The sequence below is a fragment of the Heptranchias perlo genome, chromosome 14 (genome assembly GCF_035084215.1).
Source record: "Heptranchias perlo isolate sHepPer1 chromosome 14, sHepPer1.hap1, whole genome shotgun sequence".
Lineage (NCBI taxonomy): Eukaryota > Metazoa > Chordata > Chondrichthyes > Hexanchiformes > Hexanchidae > Heptranchias > Heptranchias perlo.
In genome coordinates, this window is record NC_090338.1 from 37,313,055 (window position 1) to 37,332,845 (window position 19,791).

A 19,791-nucleotide genomic window follows, 5' to 3' on the forward strand; every position below is an offset into this window, starting at 1 on the left:
TTTGCACATGGCAGAACTAAGTATTTCCATTTTAAAAATAAACCAAGGAAGCTTCTGTGTGGTTGTGTGGACTCCTGCACTATCAGATAGAGGAGATCAAATTATAAGGTTTGGAAAAATAAATCTTGAAATCGAAACTCGTTCAGAGAGCTTTTTGGAACTGATAGAACTGACCTTCCTTGACCTTACCTTGTCCAAAAGTGCTAACACCCCAGTACAATGTGGGTTACAATGTTAAAATGGATAAATACATTTATTATAAAATAAAAGCAAAATATCCATCATTGCCCCCTCTTCCCTCTCATGCTCTCCAGCTACCTTTCCTTTATAAGTAAGCACACACCAACAGTAAAATGTTAGCCTTACACTGGACATCTAGGGGTAGAAATTGGTATGTGATGCCTCAGTTTTTAGGGGGTAACATAGCACAAAGCACACCAATGTAGCAGTTGGACGGCCTGCACCCGATTTGTGCAGGCAATCCTGGCGGACGCCAAAATGATACGTTAGGCCCCTTAAATATGTTAATGAGGGGCTTAACACCTATTTAAGGACCCCTTTATAAAATTAGTTATCGATGACAGGTGCAGGTGTCACGCCTGCCCCTGCGGCTGCCAACAAAAGGTAAGCGTTGTGCGTTTTTCTTTTAATTACATTTTCGGTGGGGCCAGGAGGAGTAGGAGTGCGCCCCCCACCCCCCCGCCGACTCCACGGTCCTGGTGATCCTCCCCCCATCACCCACCGACTCCGCGGTCCTGGTGATCCCCCCCAACGACTCCGCGGTCCTGGTGATCCTCCCCCCATCACCCACCGACTCCACGGTCCTGGTGATCCCCCCACCGACTCCGCGGTCCTGGTGATCCCCCCCACCGACTCCGCGGTCCTGGTGATCCCCCCCACCGACTCCACGGTCCTGGTGATCCCCCCCACCGACTCCGCGGTCCTGGTGATTCCCCCCCACCGACTCCGCGGTCCTGGTGATCCCCCCCAACGACTCCGCGGTCCTGGTGATCCTCCCCCCATCACCCACCGACTCCGCGGTCCTGGTGATCCGACTCCATGGTCCTGGTGATCCCCCCCACCCACTCCGCGGTCTTGGTGATCCTCCCCCCCCATCACCCACCGACTCCACGGTCCTGGTGATCCCCCCCTCACCGACTCCCCGGTCCTGGTGATCCCCCCCTCACCGACTCCACGGTCCTGGTGATCCCCCCCTCACCGACTCCCCGGTCCTGGTGATCCCCCTCACCGATTCCGCGGACTTAGTGATTCCCCACCCACCGACTCCGCGGTCCTGGTGATCCTCCCCGTCACCCACCGACTCCGCGGTCCTGGTGATCCTCCCCCCGTCACCCACCGACTCCGCGGTCCTGGTGATCCTCCCCCTGTCACCCACCGACTCCGCGGTCCTGGTGATCCTCCCCGTCACCCACCGATTCCGCGGACTTAGTGATTCCCCCCCACCGACTCCGCGGTCCTGGTGATCCTCCCCGTCACCCACCGATTCCGCGGACTTAGTGATTCCCCCCCACCGACTCCGCGGTCCTGGTGATCGTCCCCGTCACCCACCGACTCCGCGGTCCTGGTGATCGTCCCCGTCACCCACCGACTCCGCGGTCCTGGTGATCCTCCCCGTCACCCACCGACTCCGCGGTCCTGGTGATCCTCCCCCCGTCACCCACTGACTCTGCAGTCCTGGTGATCCGCCCCCCCCCCACGACTCTGCAGACCCGGCGATCCTCCCCCCCCCTCCTCACCGACTCTGCAGACCTAGCGATCCTCCCCCTCCACCCTACTCTGCAGACCTGGCAATGGCTCCGCCCCTCCCGACTCTGCATTCTCGATGATCTCCGCCCCCCCCCCCCCCCAAACCCCAGCGACTCCGCAATCCAGGCGATCCTCCCCCCCCACCCACTGACTCCATGGTCATAGTGATCCCCCACTCCCCCCGACTCCGCAGTGCTGGTGATCGTCCCCTCCCCCACCGTCTCTGCTGTCTTGTTGATTGCCCCTGCCCCCCCCGCCCCCCCCCCCCAACCAGCCAACTTTGCAGTCCTGGCGATCGCCCCACACACCCGCCCCCCCAACTCCGCAGTCCTGGCGATCCTCCCCCCTCCCCCGACTCTGCAGCCCTGATGATCCTCCCCACACCCCCCTCGACTCTGCAGTCCTGATAATTGTGTAATCCCCCGCCCCCCAATTTTCCGATTCAACCCTCCTCCTGGAACTCACCTGAGGGACGCTGCCGGTGACCCGAAATTAATTTTTCTCGTGGGGCGAGCTGCCTGTAGAGGTGCGATAGGCCCCGACAGCTCACCCCCAATATGTAGATGTGGCCTGAGGCTCAATTTAAGAACGGCCTCGGGCCTCTCTGTTTGGGCGGGGGCTGCACTGGGCCCAGACTAATTTCTACCCCCTATATCTTTGGCCCTCATCACTAGTCTTTAGCACATATATAATTCTCTTGGTTGAAAACTGTCTGACTTTTCTTCATGTTTCAGTGGGTAGTGGTTTTACTGTTATTACACGACAAGTTGTGCATTTCATGGTATAAATAGCAGATTCTCCGATTCACTGTGATCAAAGCTACAGAAGAAATCCCCTGTGATTTTTAAATTAAATGTTTGTGTAAACAACACATACGGATAATAAAATGGAACAGCTTAAAAATATTTATCTTAAGTAATTTCTTTTAATCAAAGATGATCTTTAAAAGATTGCTGTGTATCTATCATATTAATATCCATTTGAGGTACTGAACTTGTCTTGAACCAGATGGAATGCTGCCATGTTTGGCAGAATCCCAGAATAATCTACCACTTTATATTGTTTAATTCTACATTAACACAAAGATCCCATCACTCACCACACAATCACCTCGAACACAAATATCATAGTGATCATTGTAGGAACAACGTGTTCCATCATGTACCATCCTCTTCGTGTAGGCAACTTCCTGGGTTTCTTTTGATTCGCAGTTGAGGAAGCACCTCTGTTCAGCTGTTGGGAGATAATATTTACTTTATTAAGTTTAAATTATTCTTGGTGATATAATAAATCTTAGCTCTTAATGTCTTTGAATTTTCTTCTCTTACCGTAAGCACATCTCAGCTGACCTAGCAGATCAATTCCTATTTTAGTCTTTTTTTTGAAGAGATCAAATGGTTGGGAATGAACAAATATTTCAGTGTCTTAATACTTAGTTGAGAATTGAAATGCTACAGATAGAATTTCAAAAAATATATAAAAATATAAACTTTTATGTCAATGACTATTAGGGTTCATCAAACCAACGACATTGAGGCCTAGATTTTCTTGTGGCTTGATGTATGCTGGGCGGGCCTTCTACTTGCACTCTGACCCCAGCAAATCTTCCAGGACCTGATTCATTTGAAGATGGTTGGAAGGCTTCCAGCAGTATTTTTGGGGCTGCTGATTGGCCGCCTCTGGTTGGGGGAGGAAAATAGCTGCAGTTCCTGTCGCAGCATAGCATGGCTGAAACTGCTGGCAGAAGAAATGTTTTTTTAAAAAAATATATTTTAAATCTCTTGTGTTACTTCATGTAATTAACTGCAGCCCTCTTATTTTGGAACCTTCCTACCCCTCCACATCCTTAGCAACGCTGAATGTCAAAAATGGTGCTAAGGCTTTAATGACAGGATATACCCCGGATGATGCTTTCCTCTTATTAACCTATAGTTTACATATGCCCTCGGGTGTGTTCAATGTCCATTGTCATTTGCGCAGAACATCCCAGAAGTTGTAGTGAAGCACAATTCCCGCTCCTATCCAGTCCAAAAAGGGAGGAAAAACGAAGGAAAATCTGTTCCTAGTTGTTCTGCTGGATAGTTAAGCAGGAAGGTTGCTGTGATAGTTTAACACTAGCATGTCTGCTGTTCTTCTCATATAATTTTTGGCATTTTCACACTGGCCGGGACTTGATTACATTTTCAGTGGAATACAAATATTGTGGCCCTGAAATTGTAGGGGGCCAGAGAGTGTGGTTTCATTGTAATTTTTTTCTTGGGAATTTGGGGCAGAACCCAGATCCAAAAGGATCTCAATTCTTTCTGGCTTCATTGGACATTCTGGGATTTCCAGGGGTGAGTCTACAATACATGTGCCCAAAAATGGGTAGGCGTATTACAGCGTATGAATTTGGCAAAAGAAGGAAGAGGAGGACATTTTTTGAAATTCAGAGCTATTACCTGAGTTCTGTGGGTGGGTGCGTGCTGCAGCAAAATTCCTTCTATTGCCCCACTCTGCCCGGGGGACATGTCAGTTATGCGGAAATGGCCCAGTACACAGGGAGAGAAATTGGACGTGTGCCCGAAACAGAGGCAAATCAGTGGAGCAATTGCTCCGGTCCGTGCCAACGAGAGGCCCGCACCAAATTCTGCACTGGGACCTCATCTATGTTTAACCAGCCCATTTCCGGGGTCACTTGGGCACGGAAGACCACAACCCAATTTTGGACCCCATTTTACCTAGTTCACGCTTGATAAATGGGTGCATCGATGTCCAATGTCTTTCCCATGGGGTCAGAAACAAGATCAGTGGGTGGGTGGAAGTTCTTTTCCACCCCAGATCCAACTCCCCAAGGGCCTCACCAGGAGCTTTGTCTAGAAAGAAGCCTTTCATATATTCCCTCATCCTTTATTTCTGCTGTGCTTAAGACAGATTTTTTTTTAAAGTTTACAGTTGTGGAGCCTCAGTACATTGCACCTCGTTAAGTCAACTTGACTATAGCCAAGCAGTATAAAATGTAAAGTGATCAATTTCCATGGTGACAGAATGTTCTAACATCTGCTTTAAATTGTAACTGTGAATATACTTTATTTCTGTGTTTCTCATCAAATGACAGGAAGTACATGCTACTAAAAGAGTACAATTCTAAAACACCTAAAGGTAAATTATCTGTTACTGTGCCTGTAGTGTACAAGCGCATCTGGCATGGGAGTGGGTGGGGTGGGGGGGGGGGGGGGGTGGAGGCAAGAAATTTGGGGAGGAAGTATTAGCGCCTGGTGTGCAGTAGGATAGCTCTGCCTGTTTTCTTCCCCAGCCAGGCTGCACTGAGTTCACAGCAAGCTCACACTGCAGCAAAGTGCAGCCATCATTAAGGATGTAAAAATCATGCTGATTAGGGTAGGACTCCCTATGTTCCCTGCATTTTGCATTCTCTACTCCAGAAATATGATGTAATTCAAGAAGGCCCCTTTTAAATGGGCACATTTGCAAACTCACTTTCTGGCCATTGACAGTTTGTTTCTTAAAGCTGTGTTTAGCGTGTTTGGGAGCGAGAATGAGAGAATGAGCCAGTGCTTTTATGGCTTTTTGGTTTGCTTGTGCTGCATTTTGTTTAGTACATGGTTTTCTTAGGCCATTTTGCACTTAATTTTTGCTTTTTGCATTGTTTTAATTTCTTTCATTTTTCACCACCAGCCATTAGGAGATATTGGGATAGATTTTAATTTGTGCGATAGTGTACAACGGATAATAGCAAATTGGAAGCCTGTTTTACATCTCTCCAGATTTTTTATTGCCACTGAAGTCAATGTGCAGAGGCAGGTGCACCTGCATCAGAGGTGGAATGATCCAACTTGGTGTTACCCAAAAAGGCAGATCTATAGACCCTTCCAGAGTTACTTGGACAGATCTAAGGAGATCTGCCTTTGCTGCTTATACTTCACCAGTATAATTGCCATCTCCTACAGTCCAATCTGTAAACTTCATCACCAACTGGCACAGCTCTGCCTGTAGCAGTGAAAGTCACTATTGCCTTGAACTTTTATGCATGGCTCCTTTCAAGCTGCCTTGGTTGATATCTGTCAGAACAACCAATCTGCATACAAAGTCCAAATACTATGTCAATCATTTATTACTCAAGAGAGCTTGCTGAGCTGCCAGAATCTTTACCCTAATACTTCCCCTTTGTGACAGTGGAGCAAATGTTTCCATTATTGCGCTTGGGCATATTGGATCATCTGGCTGCTGCACTTAGAGGAAAATTGGGTGAGAAGGATCAGAGTCCACCTGATTTTCCAAACATTAATGCAAATGGATGGAAAATTGGACAGGCTCCGTTACCACCGTGTGAAACTCTCTGACCAATTTTCCACTAAGTGCAGTGGCCAGGTGATCCAATATGCCAAAGCGTAATCATGGGAAAAATTATGTTGTGTGTATATCCTACTACCTAATATGGTTCTCCTTCTGAGCGTTACCCTAGTGGGAAAGGGAAGTAAATTGCTGGCTGCTAAAATCACTGGTATAGAGGTGGTTCTTTATCTCTACCTTCTGGGTTATAATATTGCCCTGAAATTGCCAGTCTGATACTGTGGTGGCTGCCTGGGCCTGACCTCTTTGTGGCCCTGCATAGATCATTCAAATGGTGCAGCTGGGTGAGGGTGACTGGTATGTTAAATTTCTCTGCCAGACACCTCCACCATTCATGCCACTTTGTATGTGATCTGCGTCCAAACATGAGTCCAGAAAATCCTGATTCATGGAAATTGGAGACTAAGGTCTCTAAAGCATCGGTTAGTATGTTTCCCAAAGCTGTACTTAGGACCTCTGCTAAGGCAGGACTACGCTGCAAATGACCTTGGAGATGCCATGCACTTCAAGATGGACTGCAGTTCTATGAAGCAGCCAAACTCCCTGCACAGATATGACTAGTGGATTCCTTCACACTAGCTGTCACACCTTGTACACTCTCAAATGACTCCATAAATTGAAGGTGCTCAGAAAGCAGCATTCTTTTGCATGCAAGCTCTGGGTGGCACCAATCAAGAAAGTCTGCAGCTAAGAATAGTCTGGCGCTGACCCTCCGGCCAGCTCCTTCCTGCTCCTCTGTTGCCATCTATTCAAGCTCCTCTTCACTCATGCTGTGTGTCTCACCCACTGCTCCCTGTTCTAAGTATATTTGGACTCCCTCGGAGTGGATGTTCTTGTGCTGGTGCTGGTAGTGTGGAGTGAGTGGTGTTTTGTGCTGAAAGGTGGTAGGGTCAGCATCCTCCGGGCCTGCTGTTCTGTGGGGAGACCTAGGGAAACAGAAACACAAGAGGTACAAGACTTAGAATATCAGCAAAACACTCCTTGAAACTTATGGACTCACAAAGACATATTATGCTATGATGTTGTGGTGCATGCTAAGTTTGTGATTGACAGACAGCCTGAATGTGTGAAAGATTAGTGGGAGTAAGAAAAACAGCAATGATGGGTACTTGCCTAAATGTAGAGGATACCCTCCTCCAGGGTCCCTTTCAACGAGCTCCACCTACTCCCAATGAACAATTTGAAGGGCAATTTCTTTAAGATGGGCTAAGGGCTTCAGATCAAGAAGATCCCCATTTCTCCCTTCTGTTCTGGGCTTATTTTTCCTGCAAGTATAAACAGACAGCGCTACTCCGGAGTCTCAGAGATAGACCGACAGACTTGATCCAGTGATATTTTGCATCTGTGGGCTGACAGCTGCTTCATCAGATATGATGTGGAAATGCCGGTGATGGACTGGGGTGGACAAATGTAAGGAGTAGCACAACACCAGGTTATAGTCCAACAGCTTTATTTGAAACCACAAGCTTTCGGAGCTTTGCTCCTTCATCAGGTGAAGGACCAGGTGCAACAACTTTTGACTCATCCACTACAAGGCACCTAGAGTAAGGGGAAAGGCCCTCTGTTTACGAACAGGACATGTTTCTTCTATTGCCCACATAACCCATGTTCCCTCTGTGTCCATTCGTATGTGTATTTTGGCTGCTGCTCCAGACTCGAGTCTATTATTTCTATTTCCTTTTGTTTTCTCTCTTTGCCTATCTTGGGCTCTTCTCTCCTGTCCCTTCCCCTTCCTGTCACCCAGTCATGCCACCTTTCATTTCTCCCCTCTTGGTACTTTGCCCCCCTATCCCTACTCCAACCAAATATAGCTCTTGATTCTAACCACTCGCTGTGTAAAAAGGTTTTTCCTCATGTCACCTTTGGTTCTTTTGCCAATCACCTTAACTCTATGACCTCTGGTCCTTGACCTTTCCACCAATGGGAACAGTTTCTCTCTATCTACTCTGTCTATACCCTTCATGATTTTGAATACCTCTATCAAATCTCCGTGCAACCGGCTCTGTTCCAAGGAGAACAACCCCAGCTTGTCCAGTCTATCCACGTGACTAAAGTCCCTCATCCCTGGAATCATTCTAGTAAGTCTCTTCTGCACCCTCCCTAAGGCCTTCACATCTTTTCTGAAGTGTGGTGCCCAGAACTGGACACAATACTCCAACTGTGGCCGAACCAGTGTTTTAAAAAGGTTCATCATGACTTCCATACTTTTGTACTCCATGCCTCTGTTTATAAAGCCCAGAATCCCATTTGCTTTTTTAACCACTTTCTCAACCTGCCCTGCCACCTTCAATGATTCGTGCACATATACCCCCAGATCTCTCTGTTCCTGTACCCCTTTTAGAGTTGTGCCCTCTAGTATATATTGCCTCTCCTCGTTCTTCCTACCGAAATGTATCACTTCGCATTTTTCTGCGTTAAATTTTATCTGTCACGTGTCTGCCCATGCCACCAGCCTGTCTATATCTTTCTGAAGTCTATCACTATCCTCCTCACTGTTTACTACCCTTTCAAGTTTTATGTCATCTGCAAATTTTGAAATTGTGCCCTGTACATCCAAGTCCAAGTCATTAATATATATCAAGAAAAGCAGTGGTCCCAGCACTGACCCTTGGGGAACACCACTGTACACCTCCCTCCAGTCTGAAAAACAACCGTTCACCACTACTCTCTGTTTCCTGTCCCTTAGCCAATTCTGTATCCATGCTGCTACTGCCCCCTTTATTCCATGGGCCGCAATCTTGATGCTAAGCCTACCGGGCGGCACTTTATCAAACGCCTTTTGAAAGTCTATATACAGCACATCAACTGCATTGCCCTCATCTACCCTCCTCTGTTACCTTATCAAAAAACTCTATCAGGTTAGTTAAACACGATTTGCCATTAACAAATCCAGGCTGGTTTTCCCTAATCAATCCACCCTCGTCCGAGTGACTGTTAATTCTGTCCCAGATGTCAGACTATTTGTCTAAAATAAAGTCTTGGATGAGCCACAATTTTCTCCATTTAAACATTGGGAAGACTGAAGCCATGGTCTTCGGTCTCCACCATGAAATTTTGCCAACGATTCCATCTCCAGCTGGAAAATGGGCGCAGTGATGATCAATTTCTACCCTATTATTTGTTTTTTGATAAGTGAACCACATTATTGGCAGGCTTCTTTGGCAGCTGAAAATCATGCTGTACAAGAATATGGTCAGCCTTTTGGTTTGTATGAAAAAAGAGAAAGAGCTTCCAAATGTGTCTAGAGTCAAGGTGCAGCTGGTTGAGTTGAAAGTATGTGTTGCAGCCATTGCCAAAGCACCACACATTCAGGTACGCTTACCATGGCAAATTTCCTCGAAGTGTTAAACTTTCTTCTCATCTGTACCAATGACTTCCTCACGTGCAACGCAGCATTCAACTGCTCAGTCATCTCTTCCCAGGCAGCCTGCACAACCGATTTCTGAGGAGCATGCCGCTCGGACGCACAGGTGACAACCCACCTTTGCTGCACCTACTTCAACGTCATCTTGAGTGCTCTCTTGGCAAAGGGTCAGTCGTCCCTGCTCCCTGGGCTCTGCGATGCCCTCCACTATCTCCTTTGAGGCAGTAAATTTACACTTTGTTTTCCGCTAACTAGCACTGCTGGAATTGTTACTGCCTCTTTAAGACACAGCAGCAGCTTTTAAATCTGCAACTGTGCTGGATATTCCAACACTGCACCCTCCATACTCGAAGCACATTTCCCACTGAATACAAAATCTCGTGTGGTCCGCACCAGGTACATCCAATGTGAGATGCACTTCTGGGTACACTGCCACTGCAGCCCAAATGGAAAATCATCCCTTCAGTTGCTTCAATTTGAGGTTGCAGATCATAAAAAGATGGAATGAGGAAAGGTCAGTCAGCCAATCCAGCCCACGCTCTTCCTTAAGTCTGTCTCCAGGACCCAGTAGGAACAGTTTCATCTCTCTCTTGCTTTGGAATATATATTTGGATATCTTTTTTTAAGATAGGAATGTAGGAATTGCTAGATGAAAAAAGATCAAGATCCATCTAGATCACCTTCTACCATCCTGATAGTCGGGCGATACAACAATAAATGGAGTTGTTAACTAATGATGGCAATCAATCTCTATCAATTAGTCTACAAATAACCCAGACATGAGGCGAGAAAAACCCACCACTGGTGGAAAGCTTTGGAAACGATAGGTCCAAAGTTACCTGTTCCTTCCAAGCAGGCTACACTTACCATATGTCACGTCTCAAGTTACTCATATACTGTATGATTACTCATATACCGTATGCAGTGTGCCTATTCCTATTTAAATATGATTTGGTTATGGATGTGATTTACTTTACATAATATGCATGAATGCAATGTTTGTAATTTACATTGTTTGACACCTACCATTTTTATTCATTTCCAACCATAAAGTTCTCTGCTTCGTTAAGATCTTGGTTTAACTCTAAATAGAAGTTTAAAGCACTTACAAACAATTCCACTCCATGCTAGCATATTTCACATACTACTGGGACATCTATAGTTAGAAAGACATAATGGGGTTAAGGGCCCAAGTTTGCTTGGTTCTGCCGGGGTCCCACCATTTCTGGGATATTCTTGTTGGCCTTCAGAGATGCAGAACCTCTACCCACTCCTTCCCTACAATGGGAGTTCCTGCTTCCCCGGACCGGGCATAGGACTGGAGGCAGGTACGCTGAGAGAGATGAAACACCTCCAGATGGGTGCAAGCAGGCTTTACTGGGGGGAGGGGGGGTCCAGACCTCCAAAAATGAGGAACTTTATTCTGGATTGGCTCCCTTACAAAGCGAGCTGAGGAGGCACACATTTAGAAATGTTCCCCACCATGGCAGACAGGTGCTGGATTCTCTAATGGCACGGGGCATGCGGGCACTAGAAATGCACCTGTGGTGGTGTGGGCATCCACTAACCCTGCACAAATTAGATCCTGTGCTGCCTATCCTGCAAAATGGAATGGGGTCAGCGCTGAAAGGCATTGGTAGATGCGATCGAGATTGCACGTCACAGATTTTCAGAACCCACTTATGGCCAAAATTTATGTAGTACATGTAACACTTATTAAATACACTTAGTTGTGTTTCATATAAGTTGTCCAAGCTTTTTTTTTTGCCCATCTGCTAACCAGCAACATTTCAGGAGCATTGGATAAAATTAAAATGCCATGGTCAATAACACTGATAGCTTTCTTACGGTCACGATGCTCATATGGCAACCACTGGTGCTTGCTGTTGTTATATTCAAAGTTGTTATTCCACTGTCTGCATTGCTGTTCTCTAAAGTCTTCAAAATGCTCTGGACAGTCTTCTGTGTTACAAAGCTGATACTCGTAGCTCTGTCCAGAGCACTCTCGACCTCCATTGGAAGGTCTAGGGGAGAAAAGTGAACATTTCAATAGGGCATTTAAAGATATTTTGTTGAGTTGCTGTAAAATATTTATTTATTTTATTAAACTACTATCAAAATAAATCAGAATTCATTGCATAAATCTCATCCCTATTTTTAAAGATGCTACATAAATTGCACTGATGTGTAAGTCATTCCCTCATGGAAAATAAAAACCAAAAAATTCTTTAGCGTGCCTACTGTTACAGAGTAATAGCATAGTGGGCTGTTCTAATGTGATGGTCAACTAGTCAATCATTAATATTAACATATGAGTATGAAAGCCTATTAACTGGGAAGATATTTTTACCCTGAACATAAAATCCACAGTCCTGTCAATCAAGTCAGTTTGATTTTTCTAACAAACGCAGTTTTGAGAACAAATCTCAGCATTGGATAATTGTACATTAGAATTACATGTTGTCAAAGGTACTAAAAGATTCAGCAAATTCCGATATTGTAGACAGGTGCCTGCTCAAATGGAGCAGTGTGACATCTCATAGTGACACAATGCCGAATTGGATTCTTATTCTGTTTTGGAGCTTTCACGGTCACAGGAAGTTAGGGTAATTTTCCAAGTACACGCTGGCATCACTTGCCTACCATCAGCACATATCAGAAAATCTCAGCCACGTCACCTGAGATTTTTCTTCATGGACGGAAAAATTGTGGGCAGTGAGTCTGCAAAGTTCCAACAGTAGTCGAGATTTCCTCCCACTAACTCATACTCAGAACAATTAGGGATAAAGAAGTGATTTTCTGAGTTACTTCTAACTGACAGAAAATTATGGACAGCTGGTGATACACACCAGGGGGTTGAGGTTGCAATATAGGAGCAAAGCTTGACTAACAAAATATGCATTAAATCACACTCCCAAACTATACTATTACTCTATCTGAATATATTAAAAGCTTTACATATAGATCCCACTTCCTGTCTTTACAGGAAGGTTCCATCATGCTATTTTCGTAATGCCTGGGAGTTTGTTTTAAGCTGTAAGGTGTGTGTAAAAGATATGGATACTTACCATTATAATTACCTTTCGGGCAGTACTGTTGCTCCAAGCTCATCGGCAACAAATTGCCAATTTCCCAGTTTAGTGTTTGGAAACTAGCTTTGGGATAAGGGGGAAGGTGTAAGGAGAGGTGAATGAGATGGAGAAGAGGGTAGGCAATACAGGTCAATGTGGGTGAGGATAGGAGAAAGGGGAAGAGAATGGGAGGTAAGAGGGGAAAAATGGACGTGAGGAGATGGAGGGAGAGGATCTGTGGTTGAGGGGTGGAGCAAAGGTGAAAGAGTAGGAGAGGTATGGTGATGGGATTGACAGGATGGCGGGAAGAAGGTGGCATAGGGAAGGAAATGGGAATGAGGGGGTGGGGCGAAACAGGAGGGTGGGGGAGGGAATATGGGTGAGCTTAGGGAGTAATAAGGAGGGAATGGGATGATACAGGAGGATAGCAGGTGGTCAGAAGGAGTAGGGAAGAGATGGGAGTGAGGGTTTGGTGGGAAAGGGAAGGAATACGGGAGATGACTTCAGGCGTTGCTTTATAACCCACCAGCTGTCACCCCAAAGGTGACTAAAGGGTGACTGAAGAGGTGACTAAAGTAGTGGACAGGGGAATGTCAATGAGTGTTATTTATATGGACTTCCAGAAGGCATTTGATAAGGTACCACATAAGAGACTGTTAGCTAAAATAGAAGCCCATGGAATCGAGGGAAAAGTACAGACTTGGTTAGGAAGTTGGCTGAGCGAAAGGCGACAGAGAGTAGGGATAATGGGTAGGTACTCACATTGGCAGGATGTGACTAGTGGAGTCCCGCAGGGATCTGTCTTGGGGCCTCAATTATTCACAATATTTATTATCGACTTAGATGAAGGTATAGAAAGTCTCATATCTAAGTTTGCCGATGACACAAAGATTGGTGGCATTGTAAGCAGTGTAGATGAAAACATAAAATTACAAAGCGATATTGATAGATTAGGTGAATGGGCAAAACTGTGGCAAATGGAATTCAATGTAGACAAATGTGAGGTCATCCACTTTGGATCAAAAAAGGATAGAACAGGGTACTTTCTAAATGGTAAAAAGTTATAAACAGTGGACATCCAAAGGGACTTAGGGGTTCAGGTACATAGATCATTGAAGTGTCATGAACAGGTGCAGAAAATAATCAATAAGGCTAATGGAACACTGGCCTTTATTTCTAGAGGACTAGAGTACAAGGGGGCAGAAGTTATGCTGCAGCTATACAAAACCCTGGTTAGACCGCACCTGGAGTACTGTGAGCAGTTCTGGGCACCGCACCTTCAGAAGGACATATTGGCCTTGGAGGGAGTGCAGCGTAGGTTTACTAGAATGATACCCGGACTTCAAGGGTTAAGTTACGAGGAGAGATTACACAAATTGGGGTTGTATTCTCTGGAGTTTTGAAGGTTAAGGGGGGGATCTGATCGAAGTTTATAAGATATTAAGGGGAACGGATAGGGTGGATAGAGAGAAACTATTTCCGCTGGTTGGGGATTATAGGAGTAGGGGGCACAGTCTAAAAATTAGAGCCAGACCTTTCAGGAGCGAGATTAGAAAACATTTCTACACACAAAGGGTGGTAGAAGTTTGGAACTCTCTTCCGCAAACGGCAATTGATACTAGCTCAATTGCCAAATTTAAATCTGAGATAGATAGCTTTTTGGTGACCAAAGGTATTAAGGGATATGGGCCAAAGGCAGGTATATGGAGTTAGATCACAGATCAGCCATGATCTTATCAAATGGCAGAGCAGGCACGAGGGGCTGAATGGCCTACTCCCGTTTCTATGTTCCTAAAGTTTCCCTGCTCCCCAGACTGGATGCCTATTTCCCTACCCATGACCCAAAACCTGCCTACAGATCTGAACAGATATCTCCCCCCAACCATTGCTCATACATCTATCTCACTGACCAACATCCCCACCTCCTACGACAAAAGAGAGAGGAGAAAAGGACTGAGAAAAAAAATCAGAAAAGAGGACAAAAGAAAGAGAAACAAAATAAGACACAGAGACAAGCAGAAAAAATAAAAAGACAAAGCGAGAACCAGAAGAATAAAAAGGGAGAACCAGCAAAGGTAATGCAATCACATAAGGCAGAGAGTGTATGCACTGTCTTACTATGAACAATGCCACAGAAGACCTATTGATCTATTATATTTATGCATTAATATTCTGAAAACAGTCACCCCCACCTTAAATGCTTTCCTTCACTATCAAATCACGTAATACTTCACTTACCAACCTACCCTCCAACTTAACGTGAACAATGTCATGGCAGATTTGCTAGCAATATATTAGAAGTTTTACATATCGCGCACACCTATAGGAGCGCACATACTGCTACTTCCATCATGCTTGGGCATCATGTCTGCACATTAGATTTAAAGTGGTGAGGTTTAAATTTCCCTTACGTGGCTTTCAGTCCTCCCAGTTCCTGATTTGCATCTCTAAGATAGGTGGTGCTTTGCCATTATGCTCCACAGCAACACACCCTTCACGTTGCTTGTCTTTCCTGGCACAATCTTCTCCCACTCTCCATACCAACCTGTAGCCCTCAATGGATTCCCACTTCCTACCGAAATTCCACACTACTGGAAATTGCGACCTATACCTCAGATCCCACGCCTTACCGATCAGCTGTCACACTTGTGGCCCAATAGTGATCCACTGGCAAGCAGTCCTGGATGGATTCCTTTCCCGACAGACGGCCCACACTTGCCATCTGAAAATGCAGCCTTGCTTCCCTTTATTTGGCTCCCTGCAGCCACCACCATAAACGTGGCCTTCAGCCTGTGGCTGGTCTCTTGTCTGCTACACCACACCACTCCTCACCCAAAGGAAGAGAAGAAAAGAGACAGACAGAAAGACACAAGAGCGCACAGAGAGAAGCAGAAAGTCAGAGAGAAAGGGAGAAGAGGAGAGAGACAGAAGAAAGGAATAATAGAGAGAGAAGCAGAAGAGAAGAGAAAGAAAAAAGCAGCAACACAAAAATGATCAAGACAAGTGTAGAGAGTGTATCCTCTGATTTATCATGAGCAATACCACAGAAGATCAATTAGTTTTTTATAACATATACAGGCTCAGTTCATAATTGGTTTTATTCTATTTTCAGACAGTTTTTTGTTGCTTGCTGGTATCATACCAGCATGCTGGTGCCACATAAAAGGTTGTTACACAAGATAAGGGCTCATGGGGTTGGGGGTAACATATTAGCATGGATGGAAGATTGGTTAACGGACAGAAAACAGAGAGTCATTTTCAGGTTGGCAGGCTGTAACTAGTGGGGTGCCACAAGGATCGGTGCTTGGGCCTCAGCTATTTACAATCTATATTAATGACATAGATGAAGGAACCGAGTGTAATGTATCCAAGTTTGCTTATGATACAAAGCTAGGTGGGAAAGTAAGCTGTGAGGAGGACACAAAGAGTCTGTTAAGTAAGTGGGCAAGGAGGTGGCAGATGGAGTATAATGTGGGGAAATGTGAGGTTATTCACTTTGGTAGGAAGAATAGAAAAACAGAATATTTTTTACATGGTGAGAAACTAGTAAATGTTGGTGTTGAGAGAGACTTGGGTGTCCTCGTACAAGAAACACAAAAAGTTAGCATGCAGGTACAGCAAGCAATTAGGAAAACAAATAGCATGTTGGCCTTTATTGCAAGGGGGATGGAGTACAAGAGTATGGAAGTCTTACTACAATTGTACAGGGTTTTGGTGAGACCTCACCTGGAGTACTGCATACAGTTTTGGTCTCCTTATCTAAGGAAGGATATACTTGCCTTAGAGGCAGTGCAATGAAGGTTCACTCGATTGATTCCTGGGAATGAGAGGGTTGTCCTATGAGGAGAGGTTGAGTAGAATGGGCCAATACTGTCTGGAGTTTAGAAGAATGAGAGGTGATCTCATTGAAACATATAAGATTCTGAGGGGGCTTGACAGGACAGATGCTGAGAGGTTGTTTTCCCTGGCTGGAGAGTCTGGAACTAGTGGGCATAGTCTCAGGATAAGGGGTCGGCCATTTAAGACTGAGATGAGGAGGAATTTCTTCATTCAGAGGGTTGTGAATCTTTGGAATTCTCTATCCTAGAGGGCTGTGGATGCTGAGTCACTGAATATATTCAAGGCTGAGACAGATAGATTTCTGGACTCTAGGGGAATCCAGGGATATGGGGATCGGGCAGGAAAGTGGAGTTGAGGTCGAAGATCAGCCATGATCTTACTGAATGGGGCAGCAGTCTCGAGGGGCCGTATGGCCTACTCCTGCTCCTATTTCTTATGTTCTTATCTTATGTTCTTACTGAGAGATGGCAGGCTCCCAGGATCAAATCAAGTGATTTAAACTGCAGCAATACTGGCTTTGATTTTACTCCATGTAGCATAACCTACAGTTTACAGGATACCAGATCATTTGACATCTTATAATATTTTTATGAATCATTGAGTTGTTTTACTCTCTAATAGCCTGTAGACAGCATCACAAATTATGTAAGACAACTCAAAAAATCAAATGTTTATCTATTTCACAAAGCCATTTCTTTCAAAAATATTTCATGGGCTATATCAAAAAATGACATTGGCAACTTTGACACTGAACATATGTGAGTTATGTTGTATATAATTAATTCCAATTTTGCCCCAACCATAGTCAACAATAATAAAATGTAACAATAGTTATTTGTATCAAAAGCCTACTTACAATGGGTTATCACACTGCCGTGTCCGGAATCGTACACCAATTCCACAGGTTCGAGAGCAGGATCCAAACTTGCTCCATGCCCCCCAGTTTCCATCGTGTCTTAATATGTCAGGAGTTAGCCAGATACAGTGACCTTTAAAGCAATGCTGGAAAGCAAAAGGAAATTACACGATTTAAACATAAATGTTAACTTCCTCCATTCAGAGCCACATATTCTTTGTATAAGATGACATCTTGGGGTTGATAATGTAATGGCAGGTGTCCAGTATTATTAGGCACAGAGGGCTCAGGCTTATGGTCCACACAATGGGCTCAGCGCATCCCACTGCAACCAGCCAGTGCAAGGAGCACGAAGCTTATGCACAAAGTATATACAATTAGGGCTGTGAAAAATATTTAAATTAGGGAGTGTGACAAACATTATTTTGTCTAGTTTTGATGTTTTGACTGTCTCTTTATATCCAGTCATTTTTTACTGCTAAGACTTTTTCCCGTGGCACTGCTGCTGACAGCAACCTCTTTTCAGCAGTGACCATAGTGCTCAGCATGGACATTTCTCTGGGCCTCCCAATGATTGCTATGTATTTGGAGGAGGAAGAGAACTTCAGGCAAGGGGAAAGAAAAGCACGGGCGCTTGCCTTAAGTATCTGGTTCTTCCTTGGACTTATTTGAGGAGCCAAGCATTCAGACCCAGGCATAACTATGTTGGCTTGTCTGATGATACTTGCTGCTATTTTTGATTAATTAATTTTAATGGATGGAAAATCATGGGCCGCATACCTGCAGTTTCCTGCGATGTGCTTCTGTTAGCGCGGCTCCCCACTGGGAGCAACAGATCATGAAATCGTCCCTTATTTGTTATGTTGAATAAGTGAAAATACAGCAAAGTATATCGCTTGATAAACTTTCAGTGATTATATCGCAATTGTCAATCCTCCAGTGTGGACTCATCACACTTTAAATACATTCAGCACCCTGAATGTGAATGACAACAACATCCACTGCTAGCAACAAAAAAAAGGACAATGACAATGACCACAACAGAATAAAAATACTCCAAAGCACTTATTAGAAAAAAATAATAGATAAACAGTAGTGATTTCAAGACAGTAATCTCACTTCAGGGTTCAGATGATAGTTACAAATCAGAAGGTTTGCTTTTGCAATTCATGTCCACAGAACTCCTTGAGGAGATTCCTGCTATGCAATTACTTTCCTCTTCTCAATATAATCTCATTGGATTATGTTTGTGGTGAGGATCACAGGCACCAATTACAGGCATCCCATTTTTGGGTATAGATGTGACATGCTTACTGCAGTGCACAAAGATCAGTAAAATTGCCCAGATTTGCTATAAGAGCCGAAAAAGAATAGTGCTAATCAATTATTTGAATACTGGCTGAACACTGGTCATTGCTATTCACTATAATTTGGTATCTTTGTGTATTCATAATGTTTATTTTGGCTTTAATGCTACATTTTCCAAACTCAGCATTTACATCCATCTGTACTCCTGTGTGTGCTATTGTCAGAAAAAAAATAGAAATATATAAAAATAAAAGTAGATCTAGTATCATATAACAGTGTATATGAATTTATAATTCTCATTTTACATGACCCAACCAACCTTGCCAGGAGCACACATTGTTCCATCTAATGGAGGTCCTTTTTTAGTTTTGCAAAAGTATGGGTTGTCAGGATGGCTACACCACAGCTGCTTGCAGGGGTCAAAGGTGCGAAACTGAAACCATGAGGATATAAGGATGTTTATAGATAATAATTTAATTTCTTCTAAAATGCTGTCACATAATGAAAATAGTACACAAGATATTGAAGATAAATGTCATAACATGCAAAATACATAACATGACTGATCATTTTTCTTTGGTAATCTAAGGGGGCAAAATTACTCTTGTGCATAATTTTCAAAAAGAAGCAAGTACAAAATAGGATATTTTTGCTAAAGTTATTGGCAGAAGCAATTTCACCCCCATAATGTTTATATCTGCACAGCTTTTAGATATTTAACCTGAACATTAATGATAATGTGGTAGTAGATTTATTGCAGTAGGACTGATCCACAGCTACATTTCAAACATTGCAAAATGGTGGCCCTGAATAATGCCTCAGCTTTCTTCAAATGTCACTGGTTACTGTATTTTTTTATATATAGGTTTAAATATTACTACCTTTAATTTTAGAATTTCAAACCAGAGTTGTAGCCGTATTTCCACATCAAAATACAGAACGGTTTTGAAGAATTGGATAATGACATAATAATGGCTTGGTACATCCTTTTAATTATGCTCAGATCATTAAACTTGTGCACAAAATCATTTATGCTCATTTAAAGTGTTCACAGATTGAAAATTGCTGAAGGATATGAATGACAAATAATGACCCAGCTAACGACTATACAGAAAGCTGTTTGTTGAATTTCATTCATAATAAAACAAGTTTGTAATTAAGAGTCTATTCACAGTTATATTCTTGTTTGAAATTCACACTGATTGGAGTGTGGGTTGATAGTGTTGGGAAGTGAA

At 44.1% G+C, this 19,791-nt stretch overlaps 1 protein-coding gene across 2 annotated transcripts in view; it reads right to left on the reverse strand.

The window, feature by feature from the left end:
• Positions 1 to 19,791, reverse strand: part of LOC137332445 (A disintegrin and metalloproteinase with thrombospondin motifs 2-like) — a 205,636-nt gene that overhangs the window by 37,009 nt on the left and 148,836 nt on the right. For both annotated transcript variants that reach the window (XM_067996293.1, XM_067996292.1), the window contains exons 10-13: positions 18,876 to 18,989; positions 17,249 to 17,394; positions 11,330 to 11,505; positions 2,867 to 3,000 (exon numbers count right to left, since the gene is read on the reverse strand). In XM_067996293.1, coding sequence (XP_067852394.1) covers positions 2,867 to 3,000; positions 11,330 to 11,505; positions 17,249 to 17,394; positions 18,876 to 18,989 — 570 coding nt within the window. The remainder of the gene's footprint in view (positions 1 to 2,866; positions 3,001 to 11,329; positions 11,506 to 17,248; positions 17,395 to 18,875; positions 18,990 to 19,791) is intronic.